This window comes from Phyllobates terribilis, unplaced genomic scaffold (genome assembly GCF_046119375.1).
Source record: "Phyllobates terribilis strain yellow unplaced genomic scaffold, ASM4611937v1 Scaffold_3__8_contigs__length_932513732, whole genome shotgun sequence".
Classification (NCBI taxonomy): Eukaryota; Metazoa; Chordata; class Amphibia; order Anura; family Dendrobatidae; genus Phyllobates; species Phyllobates terribilis.
The window spans coordinates 141,912,434-141,937,018 of record NW_027362763.1 but is presented as its reverse complement, the minus strand read 5'-3'; the positions used below and the strand labels follow the sequence as shown (position 1 = coordinate 141,937,018).

Sequence of the window (24,585 nt, the reverse complement as noted above, 5' to 3'; positions counted from 1 at the left end):
AGAAACCTGTAGTTCAAGCAAAGGTAATAGGTTTTTGACAACTATGAGAGACAATTACCTTTCACAACTGGTTCAGGACCCAACAAGAAGGGGGGCACTGCTAGACTTAATATTAACCAACAGGCCAGATAGCATATCAAATATACGAGTTGGGGGTCACTTAGGTAATAGTGATCACAAAATAATAAGCTTTCATGTATCCTTTAATAAGATGTGTAGCAGAAGGGTTACAAGGGCACTAAACTTCAGGAAGGCAAATTTCCAATGGTTGAGAGATGATCTTAGTGCAATAAACTGGGACGATATCCTGAGACATAAAGCTACACAAAGCAAATGGGAGACATTTATTATCATCCTGAATAGGACCTGTGCACAATATATACTCTATGGGAATAAACATGCTAGAAATAGGAGGAAACCACTATGGTTAAATAGAGCTGTAAGGAGTGCAATTAGTGACAAAAAAAAAGCATTTAGAGAACTAAAGCAAGTAGGTAGTGATGAGGCATTAAATAAACACAGAAAATTAAAGAAATTCTGTAAAAACCAAAATCAAGGCAGAAAAGATTGAGGCAGAGAGAATCATTGCCAGAGAAAGTAAAAATAATCCCAAAATATTCTTTAACTACATAAATAGTAAAAATTTAAAAATGATAGTATTGGCCCCCTTAAAAATAGTCTGGGTGAAATGGTGGATGAGGATGAGGAAAAAGCCAATATGCTAAATGATTTTTTTTTCAACCGTATTTACACAAGAAAATCGCATGACAGAAAACATGATCAGTGATAACAAAAATTCTCCATTAAATGCCACTTGCTTAACCCAGCAGGAAGTACGGCGGTGTCTAAAAATCACTAAAGTTGACAAATCCCCGGGCCCGAATGGGATACACCCGCGAGTACTGCAGGAATTAAGTAACGTCATAGATAGACCATTATTTTTAATCTTTAAAGATTCCATATAACAGGGTCTGTACCACAGGACTGGCGTATAGCAAATGTGGGGCCAATATTCAAAAAGGGGACAAAAACCGAACTTGGAAATTATAGGCCGGTAAGCTTAACCTCTACTGTGGGTAAAATCCTGGAGGGTTTCCTAAGAGATGCCATACTAGAGTATCTGAAGAATAACCTCATGACCCAATATCAACATGGGTTTACGAGGGACCGTTCCTGTCAAACTAATCTGATCAGTTTTTCTGAGGAGGCAAGTTCTGGACTGGACCAAGGAAATGCAGTGGATGTTGTGTATATGGATTTTTCAAAAGCTTTTGATACGGTTCCACACAAAAGGTTGACACATAAAATGAGAACAATGGGGAGAGGGGAAAATATATGTATGTGGGTTAAGAACTGGCTCAGTGATAGGAAACAAAGGGTGGTTATTAACCCCTTTACCCCCGAGGGTGGTTTGCACGTTAATGACCAGGCCAATTTTTACAATTCTGACCACTGTTACTTTATGAGGTAATTACTCTAGAACGCTTCAACGGATCCCCCTGATTTTGAGACTGTTTTTTCGTGACATATTGTACTTCATGATTGTGGTAAAATTTCTTCGATATCACTTGCGTTTATTTGTGAAAAAAATGGAAATTTGGCGAAAATTTGGAAAATTTCGCAATTTTCAAAATTTGAATTTTTATGCCCTTAAATCAGAGAGATATGTCACGCAAAAGAGTTAATAAATAACATTTACCACATGTCTACTTTACGTCTGCACAATTTTGGAGCCAAATTTTTTTTTGTGAGGGAGCTATAAGGGTTAAAAGTTGACCAGCGATTTCTCATTTTTCCAACAAAATTTACAAAACCATTTTTTTAGGGACCACATCACATTTGAAGTCACTTTGAGGGGTCTTTATGACAGAAAATACCCAAAAGTGACACCATTCTAAAAACTGCACCCCTCAAGGTGCTCAAAACCACATTCAAGAACTTTATTAACCCTTCAGGTGCTTCACAGGAATTTTTGGAATGTGGAAGAAAAAAATGAACATTTAACTTTTTTCACAAAAATGTTACTTTAGACCCAATTTTTTTTATTTTCGCAGGGGTAACAGGAAAAAATGGACCCCAAAATTTGTTGTGCGATTTCCCCTGGGCACGCAGATACCCCATATGTGGGGAAAAAACACTGTTTGGGCGCACGGCAGGGCTCGGAAGGGAAGGAGCACCATTTGACTTTTTGATTGTAAAATTTGCTTGAATAATTAGCGGATGCCATGTTGCGTTTGGAGAGCCCCTGATGTGCCTAAACAGTGGAAACCCCCCACAAGTGACCCCATTTTGGACCCCCCAAGGCACCTATCTAGATGCATAGTGAGAACTTGGAACCCCTAGGTGCTTCACAAATTGATTCGTAAAAATGAAAACGTTTTTTTTTTTTTTCCACTTTTTCATTTTTACGAATCAATTTGTGAAGCACCTGAGAGTTCCAAGTGCTCACTATGCATCTAGATTGGTGCCTTGGGGGGTCTAGTTTCCAAAATGGGGTCACTTGTGGGGGAGCTATACTGTTTAGGCACATCAGGGGCTCTCCAAACGCGACATGGTGTCCGCTAACAAATTGAATGGAAAATCGGCTCAAATTGTTAGCGGACACCATGTTGCGTTTGGAGAGCCCCTGATGTGCCTAAACAGTGGAAACCCCCCACAAGTGACCCCATTTTGGAAACTAGACCCCCCAAGGAACCTATCTAGATGCATAGTGAGAACTTGGATCCCTCAGGTGCTTCACAAATTGATTCGTAAAAATGAAAAAGTGGAAAAAAAAAACACTTTTTCATTTTTACGAATCAATTTGTGAAGCACTTGGGTGTTCCAAGTGCTCACTACACTGTGTTCCAAATTATTATGCAAATAATATTTTCTCAGATTTTCCCAAATTACCTATATGAATTGCAGTCATTGTAATTTTCCAGTCAAATAACTATTAGAGTACAATTGAAAGGTTTTTGTACAAACTGCCTATGATAACAGTATATTTAAAAAAAAATAAAAAACTCAAACTGCACTCAAAATGCATGTTCCAGATTATTATGCACAGCAGAGTTTTCAACCTTTTCATTTTAATAAAGAACAAAAAAATGGTCATTTTTGAAATTATAAGCATTAGCAGGTTATTACAAACTGAAATCAAACAGTTTTCAACTCAAAACTTTATTCTAGGTGATGTTACATTTGCACATAGGAACCCTTGTTCGAAAGGAGCTTCTGAACTCTCTCATCCATTGAATTTGTCAGGTTTTGGATAGTTTCTGCTTCAATTGTTTTGCATGAGGACAGAATACCCTCCCAGAGCTGTTGCTTAGATGTGAACTGCCTCCCGCCATCATAGACACTGCTTTTGATGATGCTCCAGAGGTTCTCAATGGGGTAGAGGTCAGGGGAGCATGGGGGTCACACCATAAGTTTGTCCCCTTTTATGCCCATAGCAGCCAGAGATGCAGATGTGTTATGTGCAGCAGCACTACGCATGTCCAAACAATCTTCCTGCTGTCTGGTGACCCGGATGTTGTCATGACGACATCGGGTCGTCATGGCAACACCCGGGAAGCCGCGGCACACAGCGCTGTAGGCCGGAAGAGGAGGTGAGTATCTGCAATCACCTCCCCTTGCCTCCGCAATGCTGCGATCGCAGCATTGCGGGGGTTAATGTGCTGGGAACGGTGAGGGACCGCTCCCTGCACATAGTACCGGGTGTCAAGTGTGACAATCAGCTGACACCCGGCGGCGATCGCGCCCGCACAGCCTCTGTGCGCGCGCGATCGCGATGACGTACTAATACGGGTCAGACTCTTAAAGCCCAGGGCACTGACGCGTATTAGTATGTCATGGGCTTTAAAGGGGTTAATGGAAAACACTCAGACTGGGTCTCAGTTAACAGTGGGGTACCACAGGGGTCAGTATTGGGCCCCCTTCTTTTTAACACATTAATGACCTTGTAGGGGGCATACAGAGTAGTATTTCAATATTTGCAGATGACACTAAACTCTGCAGGGTAATCAATACAGAGGAGGACAATTTTATATTACAGGAGGATCTATGTAAACTAGAAGCTTGGGCTGATAAATGGCAAATGAGCTTTAATGGGGATAAATGTAAGGTAATGCAATTGGGCAGAGGAAATAAAATGTATAATTATATGCTTAATTGTAAAACACAGGGCAAAACTGTCACTGAAAAAGACCTGGGTGTATTGGTGGACGACAAGCTCATGTTTAGTGGCCAGTGTCAGGCTGCTGCTGCAAAGGCAAATAGAATAATGGGATGCATTAAAAGAGGCATAGATGCTCATGAGGAGAACATAATTTTACCTCTATACAAGTCATTAGTGCGACCACACTTAGAATACTGTGCACAGTTCTGGTCTCCGGTGTATAAGAAAGACATAGCTGAACTAGAGAGGGTGCAGAGAAGAGCGACCAAGGTTATTAGAGGACTGGGGGGTCTGCAATACCAAGACAGGTTATTACACTTGGGGTTATTTACTGTGGAAAAAAGAAGGCTTAGGGGTGATCTTATTACTATGTACAAGTATATGAGGGGACAGTACAAAGACCTTTCTACTGATCTTTTTACTCTGAGGCCAGAGACGGGGACAAGGGGGCATCTTCTACGTCTGGAGGAAAGAAGGTTTAATCATAATCACAGACGCGGATTCTTTACTGTAAGAGCAGCGAGACTATGGAACTCTCTGCCGCATGATGTTGTAATGAGTGATTCACTGTTAAAATTTAAGAAGGGCATGGATGCCTTTCTTGAAAAGTATAATATTACAGGTTATATATACTAGATTCCTTGATAGGGCGTTGATCCAGGGAACTAGTCTGATTGTCGTATGGAGTCGGGAAGGAATTTTTTTCCCCAATGTGGAGCTTAGTGTTTGCCACATGGTTTTTTTTTGCCTTCCTCTGGATCAACATGTTAGGCTATGGGTTGAACTAGATGGACTTAGTCTTCCTTCAACCTTAAAAACTATGTTACTATGCCAGGCCTGGCTTGTCACCCTCCATAAGGAGAAAAGGACCCCACTGAGTTATAATGGGGTCCATCGGGTTTTGTATTTGATGGCAGAGATAGAATTGCAGGTTGCTCTATGCTTCTTTATGACAGAATCTGCGACCAGGGCTCAACACAGATGAGAATAGGGCCTAACAAGTTCTCCTGAACTCCATAAATGAGCCCTTTTACAACAGTGTATCCTCAGCTACAGACCGGGCTCCATATACAGATCTTCCCTCCTCACATCATGTCTCTTCTTAGTCACAGTCCTACTAGACGGACAGATCCTCTCCTGGGTGATGACCGGGCAGCCGTGTGTATGGGGAACCCCTGATGGAGATTTCTGCAACCAAAACCCAATGCTGCACTGAACGGGAAAGGAAAAGGTTGATGGCGATACGAGCATTAAACATGGGACTCTATACACAAGCAAAAAGTTTTTTTTTTTTATAAGTTTATTAAAGTGCAGAATAAGTATTAATGACCTTTTCTAACAGACATAAAGCAATTACATAAAAGTAACAGCAAAAAATCAGATAAATAAGAAGTACCACAATGTGAAATGCAGCATTAAGATGTACAGTACATGCCTAAATCACATCACTATGGAGGCGAAGACGCCCTGTAATATGGGAATGCCATGTGGTAGTCTGCCAGCGTGGCCATCCTATACGTGGCTGCAGTGTGGTCAGTAGCCAGAAGCCTCCACACTGCGAGTCCGAGCGCTTGTTGTGGCATGACAGAAATAACCTGATTATCTTAGCGGAGATCCTATAAGACACATCTTGCATTGCAGACTAGGAAATGTAGTTTACTCATCTGCAACACTACAACTCCCACCGTGCACGCTCAGTGCAGCATTCGACTAACAAACTACTGTGCAAAAGGGCTTGTCAGCGCGGAGCGTTTTTTTGCTACATGTTTTATAGGGCAGAAAAAAAAATGCAGTATTTTACAGTAGGAGCAAAATTAATATGACTACAATGTCATTCACATGTTGCTTTTATTTCCCGGGTGCGTTTTTGTTTTATTATAAATGCAGCCTGTCGCTTTACTGTTTTTACTGCATCTTTTCCCATCAAAATCAATGAAGCTGAGCGGCAAAAAAACGCATCAAAACCGCACACTTTAATGCTGGATTACGACTGTCTGGCTTTCTCCTGACTTACATTGAGAGCTGGTGACCATTACCTCTGACTTCCGGTCAGTCACAAGTCACGGTCACAATATGGCGGCGCAGGACCGGAGACGCACTGGGAACAGCTGAAGATGGCGGCTTCTAAGTAGAAGACCAGGGTCAGGGTACTTAGAAGTGGGCGGCACGGTGGCTCAGTGGTTAGCATTGCAGCGCTGGGGTCCTGGGTTCAAGTCCCACCAAGGACAACATCTGCAAGGAGTCTGTATGTTCTCCCCGTGTTTGTGTGGGTTTCCTCCGGGTTCTCCGGTTTCCTCCCACACTCCAAAGACAGACTGATAGGGAATCTAGATTGTGAGCCCCGATGGGGACAGCGACGATAATGTATGTAAAGCACTGCGGAATATGTTAGCGCTATATAAAAATAAAGATTATTATTATTATTATTATTATTATTATTATTATTATTATTATTATTAGTAGCACCACTCCAGTGCCTAAATAAATTAAAAAAACACTGGCTTGGTGCTTTCAGGAAACTTGAGGGTTTTAGTCCTTAGACGTCTTATGTATTTTGTTTGTTTCCTGAGTGTTTTTCCAACTGTTTTGGCTGCTGGTGTTTTTTTGCAGGGGTTTCCCACTATTTTTATGAAGGCTTTTTTGCTGTAGTTTTGTTCACTCCACTGAATAATGGTGAAACCACTATTGTTTTTCTTTTAAGCAAAAACAATGGCAACGCGCCATCGTCCTTTGAGCTTTCCCATTGACTGGTACTGTAAAGTACAGAGCATCTTCCAAGTGGTAAATGGCAAAAGAATGGGCAGGTCACTTGCTTGGCGTTTTTAGAAACCTGAAGTGGTTAGAAGACGTTCAAGAGCCTGAACATCTGCGCAGCAAGTTATTTTTTTTACATAGCCAATCAAAAGAATGAACTTTTTGCATTTCTATGTGCGGAAACCACCTGAAAAACCTAAGGATGAACATGTTACTTCTTTTAACCGCTTTAAAGGGGTATTCCCATCTCCAAGATCCTATCCCAATATGTAGTAGCTGTAATAGTAATATTAGCAAATATCTCCAATTAGAAATGTAGTATAGTTCTTCTGATTCGCTTTGTCTCTTTCCTCATGTGCAGGCATTGTAGGACCTTAGGTAACATTGGTTGCGACCACTAACAACTAGCTGTCACTATATCAGCAGTTGTAACCATGGATACCCAAGGTCCTGCAATGCCTGCACAAGAGGAAAGATACAGAGCGAATCAGAAGAACTATACTACATTTCTAATTGGAGATATTTGCTATTATTATTATTACACCTACTACATATTGCAATAGGATCTTGGAAATGGGAATACTCCTTTAAGTTTTATTTTAAAAAAAGTGGCATAAACCAAAAGGAACATGCACAGGAACGTTGTTTTGACATTGCTGTGCATTATGTTCGTTTTATGGTACTCTTTTTCAGACAGATTCCAGATTGAAATCCGTCTGATAAAGTGTGCACACACCCTACTACATGTTTATCTCTTGCGTATTTCAATATGGAGAGGAGGATAAGCAGCTGCCAGAGACCTCACACAGCGCTGATTTCACAAGAAATCTAATATGCCCTCTATAGACTATACACATGTACCTGGAGCAGTATCCTTGGCAGAAGCTGGTGTTTTGGGGTATTGCCCCCTCATCAGTGCAAAGTATGAGATCTGATTTGGCTTGGTGAAAGGCTAAGTCTGGGATCTAAGGGGTAAGGTTTCTCCTTGTGGAGAGGGACATGCCAGTATGATGAGACTTAAATGCCTTGCATGCTCTTCTGGGAAATTAAATATGCAAATTGTCAACTTTGTACTGATGAGGAGCAATACCAAGAAACACTGTTTACAAATTGAGATTCTGGTTTGGCTTTTATCCTAAGTCATATTTCAAGGCTCGTTAAAGAGTCGATAATGACTTGTAGGATTGTTACTTCCAATAGGTGGCGCTAGAGTTCAAGTCCTCTTCCTCTCTGAAGAGACAATATGCATATTTAATTTCTCAGAGGAGCATCCAAACCTTATAAGTCTCCTCATACTGGCATGCCAGGCCTGGAATGCCACTCCCCACAAAGAAAAACCTTACCCCTTATTTTTCATAGGCACTTTGGAAATAGGTTGCCAAGAATAACTGCTTCATTTCTCTTTTACATCGGTTTTGACCAATCTTCCCATGGTGTGCATACAGGATAAAAGCTAACCTGCAAAAATATTCAATGATGGGGGCAGCACCGGAGATGGATTTTATCCCACAAGGGCCATGAAAGTACCCTGGAAATTTCGATATTGGATACTGCAACTGTTCATTAACACCGAATTTTACTAAACTCAGGACAGGAACAAAGCATTAAACATCGGGTACAGATAACTTTTAGCAGCACTGCGATATTAGTGCAGGATGGGAGAACCCACCATTGTTTTGTGACTACAAAAGTGGCTGCCATCCTGTAACGAGAAGCTGGCTCTTGGTTGCTCTGAGACTTGTAGTCTTCTCACAGCTGGAGAGGCCGAATTAAGTTACTCATGGGGTTCAATGAGCTTCTGCCATATGTCACCTTGTAGCCCCGGCTCAGAGTCCGCACTTGTACAGGTAAGTCTATACACACTGATAAATATTGTACCGTGGCTCCTCCACCCGTGTAATAAGGGGACGGAGCTTCATACCTGAACCTCAAAGATATCACAGGATTGTAACGGCAGCAATGGGTGCATATAAAATATAGTTCCATCGTCCTGACAAATCCTGGACTGCGACTTCTACTGCATAAGACATTCCGGAATAATCCTGGTCGGGTCGTCTGTGTCCCGGCAGGTGGTCCTGGTCGGGTCATCTGTGTCCCGGCAGGTGGTCCTGGTCGGGTCATCTGTGTCCCAGCAGGTGGTCATTCTGTAGGCACTCGTGTCTTCTCAGTGAGAACAGAGTCGAATGCTGTGGATAGGACCTTACAGATGGACTGCGCATGTTCCTGTATGAAGAATGTAGCACACGGATAAGTACTGGAAACTTCCATTAATGTAACTGCACACTATATACAGTGGGTACGGAAAGTATTCAGACCCCTTTACATTTTTCACTCTTTGCTTCATTGCAGCCATTTGGTAATTCCTATCAGTTTAATTAAACACAGCTGGACTCCAATCCAAGGAGGATCACAAGGAAATGGACAGCATGTGACTTAAATATGAGTGTCTGAGCAAAGGGTCTGAATACTTATGACCATGTGATATTTCAGTTTTTCTTTTTTAATAAATTTGCTAAAATTTCTACATTTCTGTTTTCTTTCAGTAAAGATGGGGTGCTGAGTGCACTTTAATGAGAAAAAAAATGAACTTTTTAGAATTTACCAAATGGCTGCAATGAAACAAAGAGTGAAAAATGTAAAGGGGTCTGAATACTTTCCGTACCCAGTGTATAATTCCTAAAAACAAACATCTGTTAGTTCCGGTCCTCAAGTCGTCTTATATTAAGTTATTAACAGTTCTTTCCAACCCCTTTTTACAGCTGTCCTCGGCCTCGCACACTCCACATCTTGCTTACTCAGGTAAATCTGTAGCTTTTAGCATCGACAAATGCACTTCACAACATCAAATAGGTTTCAGACATATTTCAATAAGCGCTAATAATACTTTCTGTACCCACTGTATATAATTCTCCAGGCTGTCTCTTCATCCGACAGGTTGGCACCTATTTAAATTGCGCTTGGAGCCTTCTTTTAGAAGGGACAACACCAGACATACCTCAGAGGATGCAAAATATCTGCCAATATAACCTCCAGCCCTACACAGAGTGCGGACATTACCTACACAGCAGCTGGTCCCATGGTCCGCACTCTGACGGGCCGATTCATTCAAAGTGGCCTAGAGGTTCACGCCAAGGCAGTCTTGCTAAAGTACAAGGTGCTGAATTCACTAAATCGCACACGACAATCCACTTAAAGGGAATCTGTCACCCCCCTGGGTAATATCAGACCTCCACTATGGCCATACAGGTGATAGAAAAGTAAATCTATACAAGCCTGTATGGCCCATAGTAGAGGTCTGATTGCAGAGAAATCTTCTTTAATTAAATCCGCCAAGCCAACCCCTCCTATCTGCTTATTGTACACGTAATTTGCCGCCTCTTTTGGAAATTACCCCCCCCCTGTCACGTCACAGGGCGCTGTGACAGGCCCTGTGACGTTCCCTGCGCTGACACCCATCCCGCGCTCTCTTGGAGCCGCGCTTTCTTTCCATCCGGCCCTGTTTGGCTGCACACTTGTGTGACGCTGATGCAGCCTCGCATTGTCACACAAGGGCGCAGCCAAACAGGGTCGGAGCCGCGCTTTGCGCATGCGCCGAATGGGTGTCAGGGCAGGGAACGTCACAGGGCCTGTCACAGCGCCCTGTGACGTGACGGGGGGGGGGGGGGGTAATTTCCAAAAGAGGAGGCAAATTACGTGTACAATAAGTAGATAGGAGGGGTTGGCTTGGCGGATTTAATTAAAGAAGATTTCTCTGCAATCAGACCTCTACTATGGGCCATACAGGTATGTATAAATTTACTTTTCTATACCCTGTATGGCCATAGTAGTGGTCTGATATCACTCAGGGGGGTGACAGATTCCCTTTAATGAATTCGTTGCATCTTATAAGTGGCGTTCACCCCGCCATAAATTTGATGAATGTGACAGGCAGGAGTTGCCATGCCCTGTACCCAGCTCCGGCAATTTCAGCAGAGCCGAGAAAAACTGGCATGAAAACGCCAAAAGTCAAAGAAACTGCAAAAATTTTGCAACTTTTCAAAGCTTTTGCGCCACTTTTCTAGAATAAAGCTCTGATGAATCGGCCCTCTTATGTTTACCACGCCGGACAGTCATGTACTCTGTCATCATAGAAAAGCAGGTGTATGGCGGCACAGCCATGACATCAGTGTACAGACGTTCAACACTATTAACCCTTCTGTAGCTGCTGGTTCGGCATATCCAGGCCTGTTCCTTCCTGAAAGCCGGACCCTGTATGCATTGGAGAATGTAAAATAATAGAAGCCATCATGCCTCGCTAAAGCATGAGGAAAAATAGGAGATTTATGTGTATTCCCCACTAGTCTTGCCAATGGACACAGAATCCAAGCTGACAGTGTTAATGCTGTAAATCCCTTCAATGGTGATCCCAGGAGGCTGCAGGTCATGGCTGCGCACGCAGGGTCAGGGATCTGCACGCAGGGTCAAGGGTCAGGGCTGCGCACGCAGGGTCAGGGCAGCGTACGCAGGGTCAGAGCGGGACACAGAAAAGCTCGCTGGCACTCCTGAAGGTACAGTGTTATCCGTAACTCACAGGCTAAATGTAATGCAGAACAGTGCTGTGACACCTTAGATTTATCACAAAGCTGAAGAAATGAAGAGATTGTATGGATCTGACTCTATGGAAAAAAGCTGCACTCACCAGATTGGCACACTGATAAACCCAAAGGCTACACTGGTCCTCACTGGCATCCTTGGTCTTCAGAGCTAGCAAACTCTTTCCAGGCAGCAGCCCGTCATCGTAGCACACCATGGAGACGACGAGATAGAGGGGGTGCCGGTGCAACACATCCTGAGACCACAGGGAACAGGTGAATACACATTACGGCTTCCAACATTTATTGAGGGCTGAGCCGTCTACATGCCTGAACTTAATGATTTAAAAGGTGCATGAAAAACACCTTTGAACCCTTTACCTAATAGTGATCAATTGAAAATCAAGATGTAAAACAGAAACTTACTAAGAAGAGGCTGCAAACATCAATTATACAGGGAAAACCATGTCTGGGTATAGGATTCACCCACTGAACAGCAAAAGTTCCCTGGGAACAGTAACGGAGCGGAGGTGCTCAGCAGTGTGATAACGGGGTATTCTTGGCATTGGTGTATCCAAAGGATAGGCCATCATTGTGTAATCAATGGGGTCTTTCACCTGGGACCCTCAACTGCAGCAGAGCCCAACACATCTCAGCTTTTTGCTGCTCAGCCCCATTCAGTTTCATCGTGGTGAGATGCAAAAGGAAACCTGGACGCCGCTGTGTTGGGCACACAGATCATACAATAAGCCTAAGGGCATCAAAGTTGTATGCATCGTGGAGGTGATTTGACACCGGGCACGGGGGTACTCGCAGGGTAGTACAGTTGACAAGGCCACTTTGATGCCTAGCTAATATCATGCCCGGGTCTCATTAATTAGAATAGGATCCATGCACATTACTCTCTGGCGGCTGGAGAATTGTACCGCCCAGCGTGCAGTGGCATCTCTCCACATCTGATGCCAGATCGGATAGAAGAGCATGCCTGCAAAACACTTACTTCCTGCAAACCCCTTGTTTATCTGCCATAGAATTATTAAAGAGGTTTCTTCTTTTAAAAAAAGTGGAGCCCATCTGATCAGATAGTAATAAACAAAAACAAATAAAGACAGTAGAAAATAATTTTGGTGAGTCCCAAAAATAATTAAAATCCTCAATTTATTACAAAATAATTTAAAAGATCATACAGGTTGGAAATACATCTCAATTCACTGAGATAAAGACAGTACTCGCCCTCCCTCGGTCCATCGCTGGCTCCTGACGCTGCTCCGGTGTCTGTGTTTTAACTGTCACAGTGACTTCACAACTACAATAGAAATCATTGTGGCTCGAGCTGTCAACAACAACTTAAAGACTGACTGCAGCGGTGATGTGCGCTGTAGTCTTGATGTCGCTCCTGGAGCCAAAACACAGACAGGGGGAGCCAACGCTGGACAGAGGGAGGGTGAGTACTCTTTTTTTTTTTTTCTACTAGTGGAAAACTCCTTTACAATTGTGTCTTTCCACCATCGCAGTGATCTCCGGGATGTGGGATTTTATAGCTGGCATCATAAGGAAGATACAAGACATCTACGATTACTCACATACTGATCCAAGGTGGTCACTTTGATGCCATATTTTGAAACGACCATAATGAAATCTTCATCCGAAGGCACGAAAGGAAGTTTTCCATCTTGCTAAAATAGAAAATTAAATGATGAATTCTAAATCATTGTATAGGTGCAAGTGCTAACGTGCTCTTATAAAAGCATGCTGTAACTATGATGCTATTCCTGAAGATGGCGCTGTAGGTCAATAAGGCAGCAATGTGCAATGAGAGCCCAGACACAACGGAAAACACAGATCTTTGTGATTGTGGCAATCTGACATGTCTGGTAATACACTGTTTAGGACATACACAGATTTTGGCACCAGTGAGGCGGCGCAGTGTATAGAGCTGGAGAAAAGTGCTATATGGTAGGACACTATGCGCTTACAGATCCCAGATATGTCTGACAGGGCTGCACATGGCTCTGTCATCGGCATGAGCCCTTATATACATGAATCTCATTATTAACAATAAATATATTTATGTTATACGTCTGATTGCTATAACCATTACCTGCGCAACATCAATGTAGTTGATTAGGTCCAGCGATCCTTGCAATGTTTTGCTTTCCTCCGGCTTCACTCTTTCAATGGATCCAACATATTTCACCTTGAACTCGGCACAAGGCTCTGAATTACTTGAGGCTTGTCCTGTCGGGAGCAGAGATAAAGATGTTAATATACAGATGTACATATAAGCCTCACCCGCGCCGACAGTGCCCGATTACTTCTCCTGTGCGCCCTGGTGTCCTGCTGCATGGTGGCTCGGAGCGATCTCTGCAGCGGGGAGAGGAAGCGCACTTCCTGTGAGCTTGTGTCATGCAATCGTCTTGTTAAAGGAGAAGCTCACATTTACCACTGTGCAGAGCATAGTATGGGCCAGACAGCGGAGGCAAATCCCCTGCTAACTGGTATAATAAAAAACTATGAAGATGCAAAACACAAAACAAAGGGAACTGAGTAGGGTAAGGTTTTTTTTTCTTTTTTATTCTCCACCAATGCTTTATATACCCCACAGGAGAACCAAAAAGTCTTGCTTTAATTAAGCAAGACTTTTTTGTGTTTTAGGATAGGTCAATTATGTGTAATCTGTGATTGTTGTACCCTGGTGAACCAGCGCTGGTGACCAGGAACCGGCGCTGATGTCCAGGAACCGGCGCTGGAGACCAGGAATCAAATGGAGAAGAAAAAAAACACTGAAATTCCGAAATTGTTTTTTTTAAGTTTGATTTTTACAGCGTTCATTAAGAGGTAACAAAAACCTGGCAAGATGATTTGTTAGGACGGTACAATCACGGCGATACCAAACTTGTAATATTTTGTTTTAGTGATGGGAAAAAAAAATGTTTGATTTGTGTTGCCATTTTCTGAGTCCTGTACCTTTGCTATGTTTCCATCGTTGGAGCTGAGTGCAGGTTCATTTCCTACGTAACGAGCTGTAGTTTTTATTGACACCATTTTGGGGTACATAACGACTTTGTTGTATTTTTTGTGAGGAGGTTTGGCAACTAAAAAATACAATTTTGGAGTTTCTTTGTTTTTTCTAAATGCAACTATTTTTTAATATCCTTATTTTAATGGGGGAACTAGGGAAGGATTTGAAACTATATATTTTTTTTTTTATATTTTTTACAATTCTTTTTAAATTTACCTTTTACAGTTTTTTTTATTCACTTGCACACGACATCTTCTAGAGGTTGAATCTGCCTGAAAAGGCGCCGCAAGAAATGAACATAGTGCACAGCAGTATCAAAACGACATTGTTGTGCGCATGTTTCATCCTATGTCACGTCTTTTAACCGATTCAGAATTTGGAAAACTTTGAAGTGGTTAAAAGAAGTGACATGTTCATTCTCCGGGTGGCTTCTTTTGGAAGCCACCCGCACTATGCACTTGACATTATAGAACAAAGATGCAGGCGGCAGAGCCACGGCAAAAGACGATGGCAGAGCCGATTCAGGAAAAAGACCGCTGGCTGTTCCACTGACATCTTAAAGATGCGTTGGGAACATACCCTAAGGCCACGTTCACACGTTCAGTATTTGGTCACTATTTTACATCAGTATTTGTAAGCCAAAACCAGGAGTGGGTGATAAATACAGAAGTGGTGACGTGTTTCTATTATACTTTTCCTCTGATTGTTCCACTCCTGGTTTTGGCTTACAAATACTGATGTAAAATACTGACCGAATATTGAACATGTGAACATAACACAGATGAGCTCATAACAGGTCTTCAGAAGGACCTGGAGGTGCAGCTCGATCGCCCTTGAAGGGCTCAGAAAGTAACTTACCAAAGCTTTTAGTAGAGTCTGTATCCAGGCTAGCCACGGTGCTGGATCTGGAGAGGCCGCCCAGGCTGGAATCTACAGACTAAGAAACCAGAGTTACCAGTCAAAAACCACAAACCCTGCAAATAAATCCTTTCCCCTCATTATAGACACCGTGACTTTCATGCAAAACTCTGGCCATATAAACACATCAGAGCAGCTGCTGAACCATCGACTAAAATATTTTCCAAGTGAATAGAGCTGCATTGTAATTCCTGACATAACCTGTGGATCAGAGTGGAGCTGTTTATTGCACCAGCTAGAGTATAATAGTGGAGGGGACTACTGCTTCTTCTTGCAGAGACTAGGAGCTGGTCTCTTACAGGACAGGCAATGGTTCCTGGGGAAATAAGTTCTCCTCCAGAAGGAAGAAAGCTGTTTTTCTTGAGCCACTGATGAAGGCAGCAACCCGATACATAAATATATAAATCTTTAACAAGCCTTGCAACTTGACTAAAGTTATTAGCCCAACCAGAGAACTGTGTAATGCTTAAAGAAGATAACTCCCAACTACATAGACTATTACAGTCATAGAGTAGAGCCCATCACTCAGGACCTTCCTGTGTGAGTTACTTCATAAAAGGGGCTCCAGATTTGGCGAGCTGTTGTGCGCCACATAATACTACATTTTCCCTGCAGTGGTAGAGGAGATCAGAGCTGTAGCATTACATCTCACACACTGACAACTCTGCCCTAAGCTATGGTGGGGGTGTGTTATTTTTCTGCTGTTTTGCTGCCTGCTTTTGATTGGTCGGCATCATACAGGGAGAAATACACGCCCCCAGTGAAAACTATCTGATAACACCCACATGGACTTAACAAAAGTTAATTCATTAGGTGCAAAATACTTTAATTATTAATATCCTCACAACAGAGAGGCAAAATTTTAAAAAGAAAATCGTTTATTTAGCTTTGCAGCCATTATTACAATGTGTGTCCAGTTTTTCTTCTTTATTCAACAATTGATTAAAAAAAATCAATTTTAAAATAATATTCTACATGAAGAACAGACTGATACGTTTCTGGCCTCTACAGCGCCTCGTTTACTTTTACATCTGTGTAAAATGAACCAATTTTTCTTATCTGTCATCCATATTACCTCAGTGTTGAACCTAGTTTTTTTCTCATCTGTTTCTTTTTTTCACTGAGGCAGGTGGACTGACTGAGCTTTTTACCGATGGACTCCTAATGATGTATCAGTTAAAAATGAATGAAACTCGGATGTAAAACTCAAGTACAAAATCTGTCTTCTGTGCTTCATCCAGACTTTAATGGCTGAGCCTGAGCCGCAAAACAGATGAGAATAGGACTCGGATTAATTTTTAAAACTGATGTGTGTATGGATCAATGAAACTCTATGGGTCCAAGTGCTGTCTGAGAAAAAAAATTGGACAGCACGCGGATGTGTGAATGTAACCTTAGGGCTCGCTCACACTAGTGTATAAATCGGAACAATGCAATGCAAAAAAAAAGGGATTGCACTTGCACCAATGTTATTCAATGAGGCAGTATTTTATCTCAGCTGTATTAGATATCAGAAAAAAAATCTCAACATGCTGCAATTTCACTCCGAAATCGGATGAGTGCGAGAGAAAAATTGCATGCCATACGGACCATCAGTATGGCATCCGATTATTAAGGATACATTACAATTCTGTAACATAGGAAACTATAAATGGTCCTGTACAAGATTAATAGCTGCTGAGTAAAAAAAAAAATGGATTATAAACAGATGTCAAGTGAGGAAAAATTGTCCCACTCTCCTGGATGAGAATGGGACTGATTTGTTATCGTGTGAGCGAACCCTTAATCATAGGCTGAGCCTATGACTTAACGTCTCTGTGGATGCCAGAAATGCGTCAATCTGTTCTGCAAGCAGAATATTTTTTAAGATATTTTTTATACTGTATCCTCACCCATCCCTTATGGACTGTGAGCCCTCGCGAGCAGGGTCCTCTCTCCTCCTTTACCAGTCAGCGACTTCTATGGTGTACGATTATTGTACTTGTTTTTATAATGTATACCCCTTCTCATATGTAAAGAGCCATGGAATAAATGGCGCTATAATAATAAATAATAATAATAATAATAACATGGATTTTTTTTTTAATCGGCTAAAGAAAAAAAAGGTTTAAAAAAAATAAACAGAAGAAGTAGCGGAAGTCCTCTGTTTAGCTGTAGCTAACACGGCACCGAATCCTTCTTCTATTGTGCAGCCTGACACACAAGGAAGCTTCTGATACGGAGCACAGACCTTACTCTTGGTGCTGATCTCGCTGCTCTGGGAGCTGCTGCTGCTGTGCCTCTTTTTCCCCTTGCGGAACATTCTCTTATCTCAGGTCCATCCGGAAGTCCTGTGGGGAAAAGACATTTGGATTGTGAATATCCCTGCGCTCAGCAGTGTATACACTGAATATACGGTATTTATTATGTATTATCTGTTTGCAATCCCTGTAAATAGTTCCAGATCTTTTCTTGTATATATATATATTTTTTTTCTGCTGCATAACTTTGTGTCTTAAATATTGTTCTATTTCGACCACTTTAATGGGCTTTAACTTGGGTTACTTTTAAAGGAAAAAGTGTACATGTTTTTTTGTTTCTCTCCTTTTTTCATGCTACCTTTTGCAAACACCCTCATTGTAAAAGGGTTTGTCACTGGCATATGCCATCACCATCTAATAGTTGAGGGTCTGAATGCCAGGACCCTCATGACTGTCATAATAAAGGATTTTACATCAGAACTTTCAGGGAAAAAAAAGGATTTTACCAGCACATCAGTCTGTGTCGGGAGACACAACACAATGCTAAAACAAACTGGGATTATTGCAATTTCCTGCCTATGGGCAGCTCTCTTTGGTCCATATGAATCCAATTCTGTTAGACCCGTGATAGTTGGGGGCCCTGTTGGGAGATTGGGAATCGGGGCCACACCCCTCCTCAAATATTGCAGGAATACTTAAAATATTAAAATCTGAGAGGATTATTCTTCCTCCCGCTCTTCACAAACATTCCCGGACCCGTGCTCTTGAACGCAACTCACCAGCTAGTGTACCAGGCCTTTCTCATAAATAGGGCATTGATTACCCAGAGCAACCAATAGGATCACTTCTTTCATGTTTTACCCTGCGTTACAAAGAAAAGAGCTGCAATTTGATTGGTTTCTATGGGTAAAGGCCATCAGGACCAATAGGATCACTTCTTTCATGTTCTACCCTATGCTGCAAAGAAAAGAGCTGCAATCTGAATGTGGCTGTAACTGTTCTCGGGACCAATAGGATCACTTCTTTCATGTTCTAATCTGCGCTGCAAAGATAAGAGCCGCAACCTGATTGGTCGCTATGGCTACCTGCCCAGCATTCAGCACTTTACCTTCCCCCACCGCTCGCCTACCGAGCCTCTCCTGCCCCTCACTCTAGCGTAGAACGGGCATATCCTCGTCTCCGCGCCGGGGAGTAAAAAGAATGTGGAACCTTACAGTGAAGAAGACTGTTCACCGGAAGTGGCGGAGGATATTCAGACACGGACTGATCGAGGGAAAGGAGAACAACCGGAAGTCGGGCTGACTAGCTGGAAATGAGGCTGATGTAAAGATGTCTGTGAAAAGGAAAGCGGAGAGTGTGATCCCGGCGGAGGAGAGCGACCAGCTGCTGATCAGACCGCTGTGAGTGCGGCCTCTATGGCTGTGTGACTACAAGTCTCAGCATGTCTGCCTCATGATTCAGCTATGGCCAATCCTCAGCTTTTCCCCCAAAAATTAAATAGAGCCACTTATGTCTGATTCAGATTTTTTTTTCTCAGCTGTGACAAAAATCCACCCAGAAAAATTCTGATTGCTCTTAAATTGGGTTTCAGGACCGCGGGTCGCCGGCGTTGGAGCAGATTGTCTTGGGATTTGTCCCAGATGCATAATCAGTGTCTATTCCGCGCAGTGTGAACTTACTCCTATATGTTCCCTGTTACACGGACATTTACCTCCAGAATTGACCTATCAGGTCACCGGCCTGTAAATCGCTCATTTCTGTCCATCTTGCTGATGTCCATTCCGCGGCGTCTCACTGATTGTAGTTCTCCAGATTTCTGATTACACATATATAAAGAGTGACCGTCACTTTAATTTTTATTTCATAAATCATTAATACACATGAATATAAGCAACTTTGTAATATATCTTATCAGAGAAATCTGCTTCTTTCTCCTCCTGGACTGATCACTCACTTTTAATTCACAGATAAACTCTAACTTAAGTGAAGACAGATTTTTCCCATCACTGAGATGAGAGGTGACTGTTGGTGCTCATAAGATTCTATGGAGAGGCGCTCACAGACCTTCTGCTGCAGGTTCTCCTTCAATGACAGTTGCACTCTAATGGCTTTTCTGTGTGTTTTTCTAGTGGGGCTGGTCAGGAGGTCGGCAGATCATGTATCATCTTAGAATTCAAAGGAAGAAAGATCATGGTGAGTGACTACCTCCGGCATCAGGAACTTTCTTATTTTTATTGTGATTTAGTTGTTAATTTTGTCCCCGGAGATTAAAGGGGTTGTCCGGTACTTTTATATTGATGACCTATTCTAACGGCTTGATCAGACTTCAGTGTTTTCCACGTGCGAGAAAAAGTGGTCTGATTATTCTGCTCGCTGTGATGATTCTCCGATGCCGGGAATGACGGTCATGTGACTGAAAATGTGTGATATGCATGTTCCCAGCCATGTTCCTACTGGACTGTATCCGGCCTCGCTCAGTACGCTTGCATTGAGCAAGGCCAGACACGTCTAGTCAGATTGTGGCTGGGAATATGCTTATCACACACTTGCAGTTACATGACCGCCATTCCTGGCACTGGAGAATCCTCACAGCGCGCTGTGGTGAGGATTCACAAGTCTGCAGTCACATAGAGTGACTGCAGACTTGGAGTTTTAGACCGGACAACCCCTTTAAGGCTATCGCTGAGTATTCATGAATGTTTGAATACACATCTTCCTGCCCAGCCTGTGGAACAGAAGAAACTTGCACTGTCTGATTTTATACCTTATCATTACTGACCATCCTTTTTTTTTTTTTTTTTTCTTCACGTTAGCTGGACTGTGGCATTCACCCCGGGCTGGAAGGAATGGACGCCCTTCCTTATATTGATTTGATTGATCCTGCAGAGATTGATCTCCTTCTGATAAGTCAGTAAGTAAAGTCCATACTGATGAACCCATTAAAGGGGATCTTTCACAGGTTTTTACTACGTCATCAGAGAGCAGTATGATGTAGGGATAGAGACCCTGATTCCTGCCATGTAACTTACTGATCTGGTTTGATCTAGCAGTTTTCTGAATGCTGAGCTCTGTGTAACCCCATCCTCACCACTGATTGGCTGCTTTGTGTGTACACTGTGCATAGGCTGAAAGAAGCAATCTGTGTTGGGGGTGGGTTTATACAGAGCTCATGAATATGGAGGACTACATGTGGGCAAGTTTTACAAGTCCTGTAGTGATAATCTCCTTTTGATAAAACTTTTATGTTATTAAAATTACATCAACAGCCCAGTAAGTGACACATTCCTGGAATCAGGGTCTCTGTCCTTACTTCACACTGCTCTCATCTTACATATCAAAAACCTGCTGACAGATTCCCTTTAAGCAAATTGTTCATATCACACCATAAACACATTCAGCAGAGAATACAGCTAAGATATTGAGCTGCCTTTTTAGGTATAAGTAATGTGTACAGTATGGAGTCCTACAATTACTATGTTGTGTGGTTAGTATTTCATCATCTGTGGACTTACCACCAGGGCTGTGGAGTCGGAGTCGATATAAAATGGACTGACTCCAACTCCTAAAATATATAATAAATTAGGTACAGTAGTTCAATGCAGTTTGTAGGGAATATTTTTTCATAAGAATTTGGGAAAGTTATGAAATGTCCTATAAATGTCTGTCCTATTCCTGATCTAAGGATCTAGACTTTTAGCTGAGATGAATCTGTGCTACAGTAAATTTATCACTTAAACATGAGCCATGTATGAGGGAGTCGGAGTCGTGGAAATTGAGGAGTCGGAGGTTTGGCTTACTGACTCCACAGCCCTGCAGACCACACGTGTCAGTAAAACAATTCCAAAACCTTTGAAATCTGCTTCCAGAACCCACGGGCACTAGTTGATACGATCAGTATTTGTATCACAAAAATGGCAGAATTCCCACCACCTGCTAAATATAATTTGGAAATTTCTTTTTTTAACACTGGCATAACGTGGAGTGGTGCACCATTGTGTATTGTAAATGCCCCTTGTTTTATTTCTCAACAGCGCAGACCGTATTAATGAATATGGCACCGCTGCTGAGCTGTGACAGGTTTGCCTGTTTGATGACTGGGTCTTTCCTTTCATTACTCGCAGACATTTTTTAGGACAAGAAAGTGATGTTGCCAATAAGACGCACTGCATGAAAACTTACAGCCTTGCCCCATTATTTTCTGACACTTTGCAAGCATCTGATGAAAGGGTTCACTGCTTAAATGTCAACCACATTTCCTTTGAGTGCAACAGCTCCAGAAAACTGTCCCAATTGCATTATTAAAAGGACTCTGTCAGTATAGGATGACTGATCAAACCAAGCACAGGCTCTTGGTGCACCCTTGGTGTGGCCAAACAGTTAAGGGCACCTTCCTTCCTACTTGTTTTCCCCTCTGTTTCCACACCCTTTTTCTTTGATTGGCAGCTCTGACTTTATAGAGCAAGAAAGGGGCGGCAATAGAGGGAAAACAACTAAGTGGCAAGGTGCACAGAACCTTTTGGCCACACCAAGGGTGTACCGACCACCTGCGCTTGGTTTGAACAGTCATTCTGCGCTGACAGACTCCCTTTAATGTGTTATACAGGTTGTGTTTTCTCTCTGGTGCTTTGCTCTATGCTCCAGCCCTGCCCCTCTTCCATTGTCCCAAGCTTTGTTGACATGGCTGACGTCATGATTACAACATATAACTGCTGCAACCAATTGCTGAGCTTAGTGGTCTCATGCCATCTACATCAGCAAGATCACTAAGCCTATTTATTGGCTGCTGCAGTCACATGCTATATTAATAAAGAACAGAGGCAGGGGTGGGGGTGAGTAAGGTTTTTTTTTATTATTTTTACATAGGGCAAGCCTAAAGAGTAAAAAAAAAAAAAAATTAAAATGTTGGAAAGCCCCTTTTAAATATGCTGGAGTGTTACTACATTCACTTTTTTGGGGGGATTTAATACACCAGTTTGATCTGTTTCGGTCGTTCTTCGCTGCTGTATGAGAAAGTCAGCGAGATCATAAGCAAGTTATTTTTATTCCGTAGTCGTCCATTTTTAATTCACTATTTTCTTTTCCCCACTTCAGCTTTCACTTAGATCACTGCGGGGCGCTGCCGTGGTTTCTTCAGAAGACGAGCTTTAAAGGCAGGACGTTTATGACACACGCTACCAAGGCAATTTACAGATGGCTGCTGTCGGATTATGTCAAAGTCAGGTAATCTAGATCACACACGACTTAGAAGGCAGTTAGATAAGGTCCTACATTCAGCAATTTTTTTCTATGTGTTGTAGCTATGGGAATTGCTGTCATACTATAATCGAAAAGATTTGGATGACTATCGCGGTGGATGACACACACTTGTTAGAAAAGTAACCACCAATTCTCATTGTTTATAGTCTTAAAATATGACTGCAGCTGAACACACAAGAGATCATGTTGCCGATCATTAATTCATCTGTCCCAGGCTTGAATGAACTGAATTTTTAGAGCCAAGAACATGACCTGATCCTGTCTGAGACATCAAAAAAGAATCTCTCCTGATTTAGTAGGATAGGATCCAATCTCGTTGTATATCGTGCTCATGTGCGTGAGCCCTTAAAGGAGTTTTCTGGTTGACATAAATTACAACATGAATACAAAAAAGCGTCGGAGGACAAGGCTGCGTAAGGATACACAGAGATGCTGATAGTAAGGGTGAAAATCTGTAAGTAAATCAGAACATGCAACCGTATGAGTATAGTACCGAAAAGAAAAAAGGGTGTCAATTCAATTGGGGCCGGAGCTAGCAGCACCTGAAAGTTTTGCTGGTGGAGTGTCGTCAGTGGAATATGAGGTGACTGTAAACGCCAGTACTGGTGTCTCCATAGTCCACAAAGCCTCCAACTCTGCTTTCCTTAGTCAAGGACTAGTGAAGGATAGTAGATGCCCCCTCCTTATGGGGAATTGGATGGACTCTCAATTGGACATTTGTCACTATTAAGAAAGAGACTCACTTTTAACAGAGCACGCTCACGTGGCTTGCCGAGTATCTTCAGCGTGCTCATATATTCTCTTCAAGTCCCTGCTTCTGCATAATTTGCGGCTGTTAGACAGTCTCAACACGTGAGGATTCCCTAACAAAAAGGCAATGCCTTCATGTGTTGAGGCTGACTAACAGCCATAACTCATGCAGACACAGGGACTCCAACATAATATACGAGCATGCCGAAGATACTCGGTAAGCACCCGAGCGTGCTCGGTTAACCCCTTATCCAAGCACGTTCGCTCATCACTACCACTAACCCAATTTTCAGGTTAATATTGACTCTGGCCCCAGTATAATTGACTCTCCTCTGTCTTTTCGAGTACTACTCATATGGTCACATGTTCTGACTGCATTTATTGTGATCTACTTACAGACGTTTACCTTTACTATCTTTTATCTATTAGCTTCTATATTTATCCTTCCACAGTCTCCTCCTCAGAGCGCTGACTCTGCTTTTTAGTATTTCTGCGTGTCTGTGACTGGGCACCTGAGCTTCTTGCTGCACTTTGCTTTTGAACTGTAGGACTCTGTTTCTCTATCGCTTCATTGGGGGACACCGGAAACCATGGGGCTCTGTTTTCATGCTAGGCCTTGTGACGCTTGAGTGGAGTGATTTATTTTTCCTATAAATGATAACACATCCACTGGATCGGTAATATCTGTCGGCTCAGACCCTCGCAGTTGTGGCCAGGCTCTTCCCAGCACCTTGCTACATTACTCCCAAGTCATTGGCACTGGCAGACAATGGAGTCCAGCACTGCCCTCTGCTCATTTCGTATATTTAGTGCCATAGTCTTAGGATGGCATGGCCGCCTGCGTGCTCACTAGCTGCTTTATTTATTTTGCTTGCGTCCAGGGGTGAGAGTGGAGACAGAAGTCTTCTGATT

General features: G+C 42.5%; 2 protein-coding genes across 4 annotated transcripts in view; one reads left to right on the top strand and one right to left on the bottom strand.

The window, feature by feature from the left end:
- Window positions 1-8,475: 8,475 nt before the first annotated feature.
- Window positions 8,476-18,935, bottom strand: ITGB1BP1 (integrin subunit beta 1 binding protein 1). 3 transcript variants are annotated; one of them, XM_073674178.1, is made up of 7 exons: window positions 18,797-18,935; window positions 17,658-17,757; window positions 15,368-15,446; window positions 13,589-13,725; window positions 13,071-13,163; window positions 11,595-11,744; window positions 8,476-9,139 (listed from the first exon to the last, which is right to left on the bottom strand). In XM_073674178.1, exons 2-7 carry the CDS (start codon window positions 17,727-17,729, stop codon window positions 9,056-9,058), a joined length of 615 nt encoding a protein of 204 aa, XP_073530279.1. In that variant the 5' UTR covers window positions 17,730-17,757; window positions 18,797-18,935; the 3' UTR covers window positions 8,476-9,055. The 3 variants fall into 3 exon arrangements, with proteins under 3 accessions (XP_073530279.1, XP_073530278.1, XP_073530280.1); XM_073674177.1 differs by having other exon boundaries at window positions 18,776-18,927; XM_073674179.1 differs by lacking the exons at window positions 15,368-15,446; window positions 17,658-17,757; window positions 18,797-18,935 and adding an exon at window positions 13,803-13,886.
- The window catches only part of CPSF3 (cleavage and polyadenylation specific factor 3), a 37,575-nt gene continuing 31,779 nt past the window's right edge, over window positions 18,790-24,585 (top strand). Inside the window, exons 1-4 of the mRNA XM_073674175.1 lie at window positions 18,790-19,067; window positions 19,797-19,860; window positions 20,481-20,578; window positions 22,759-22,887. Of these exons, the coding sequence (XP_073530276.1) occupies window positions 18,997-19,067; window positions 19,797-19,860; window positions 20,481-20,578; window positions 22,759-22,887 (362 nt within the window). The 5' untranslated portion in view covers window positions 18,790-18,996. The remainder of the gene's footprint in view (window positions 19,068-19,796; window positions 19,861-20,480; window positions 20,579-22,758; window positions 22,888-24,585) is intronic.

Bases quoted from the DNA above. Each gene is read 5' to 3' on its own strand.
- ITGB1BP1 (XM_073674178.1), bottom strand. From the start codon at position 17,729: ATGTTCCGCAAGGGGAAAAAGAGGCACAGCAGCAGCAGCTCCCAGAGC. The intron at 15,447-17,657 runs GTCTGTGCTCCG...CTGGTTTCTTAG, and splicing joins AGATCAGCACCAAGAGTAAG to TCTGTAGATTCCAGCCTGGG. The intron at 13,164-13,588 runs GTAATGGTTATA...TTTCTATTTTAG, and splicing joins ACTACATTGATGTTGCGCAG to CAAGATGGAAAACTTCCTTT.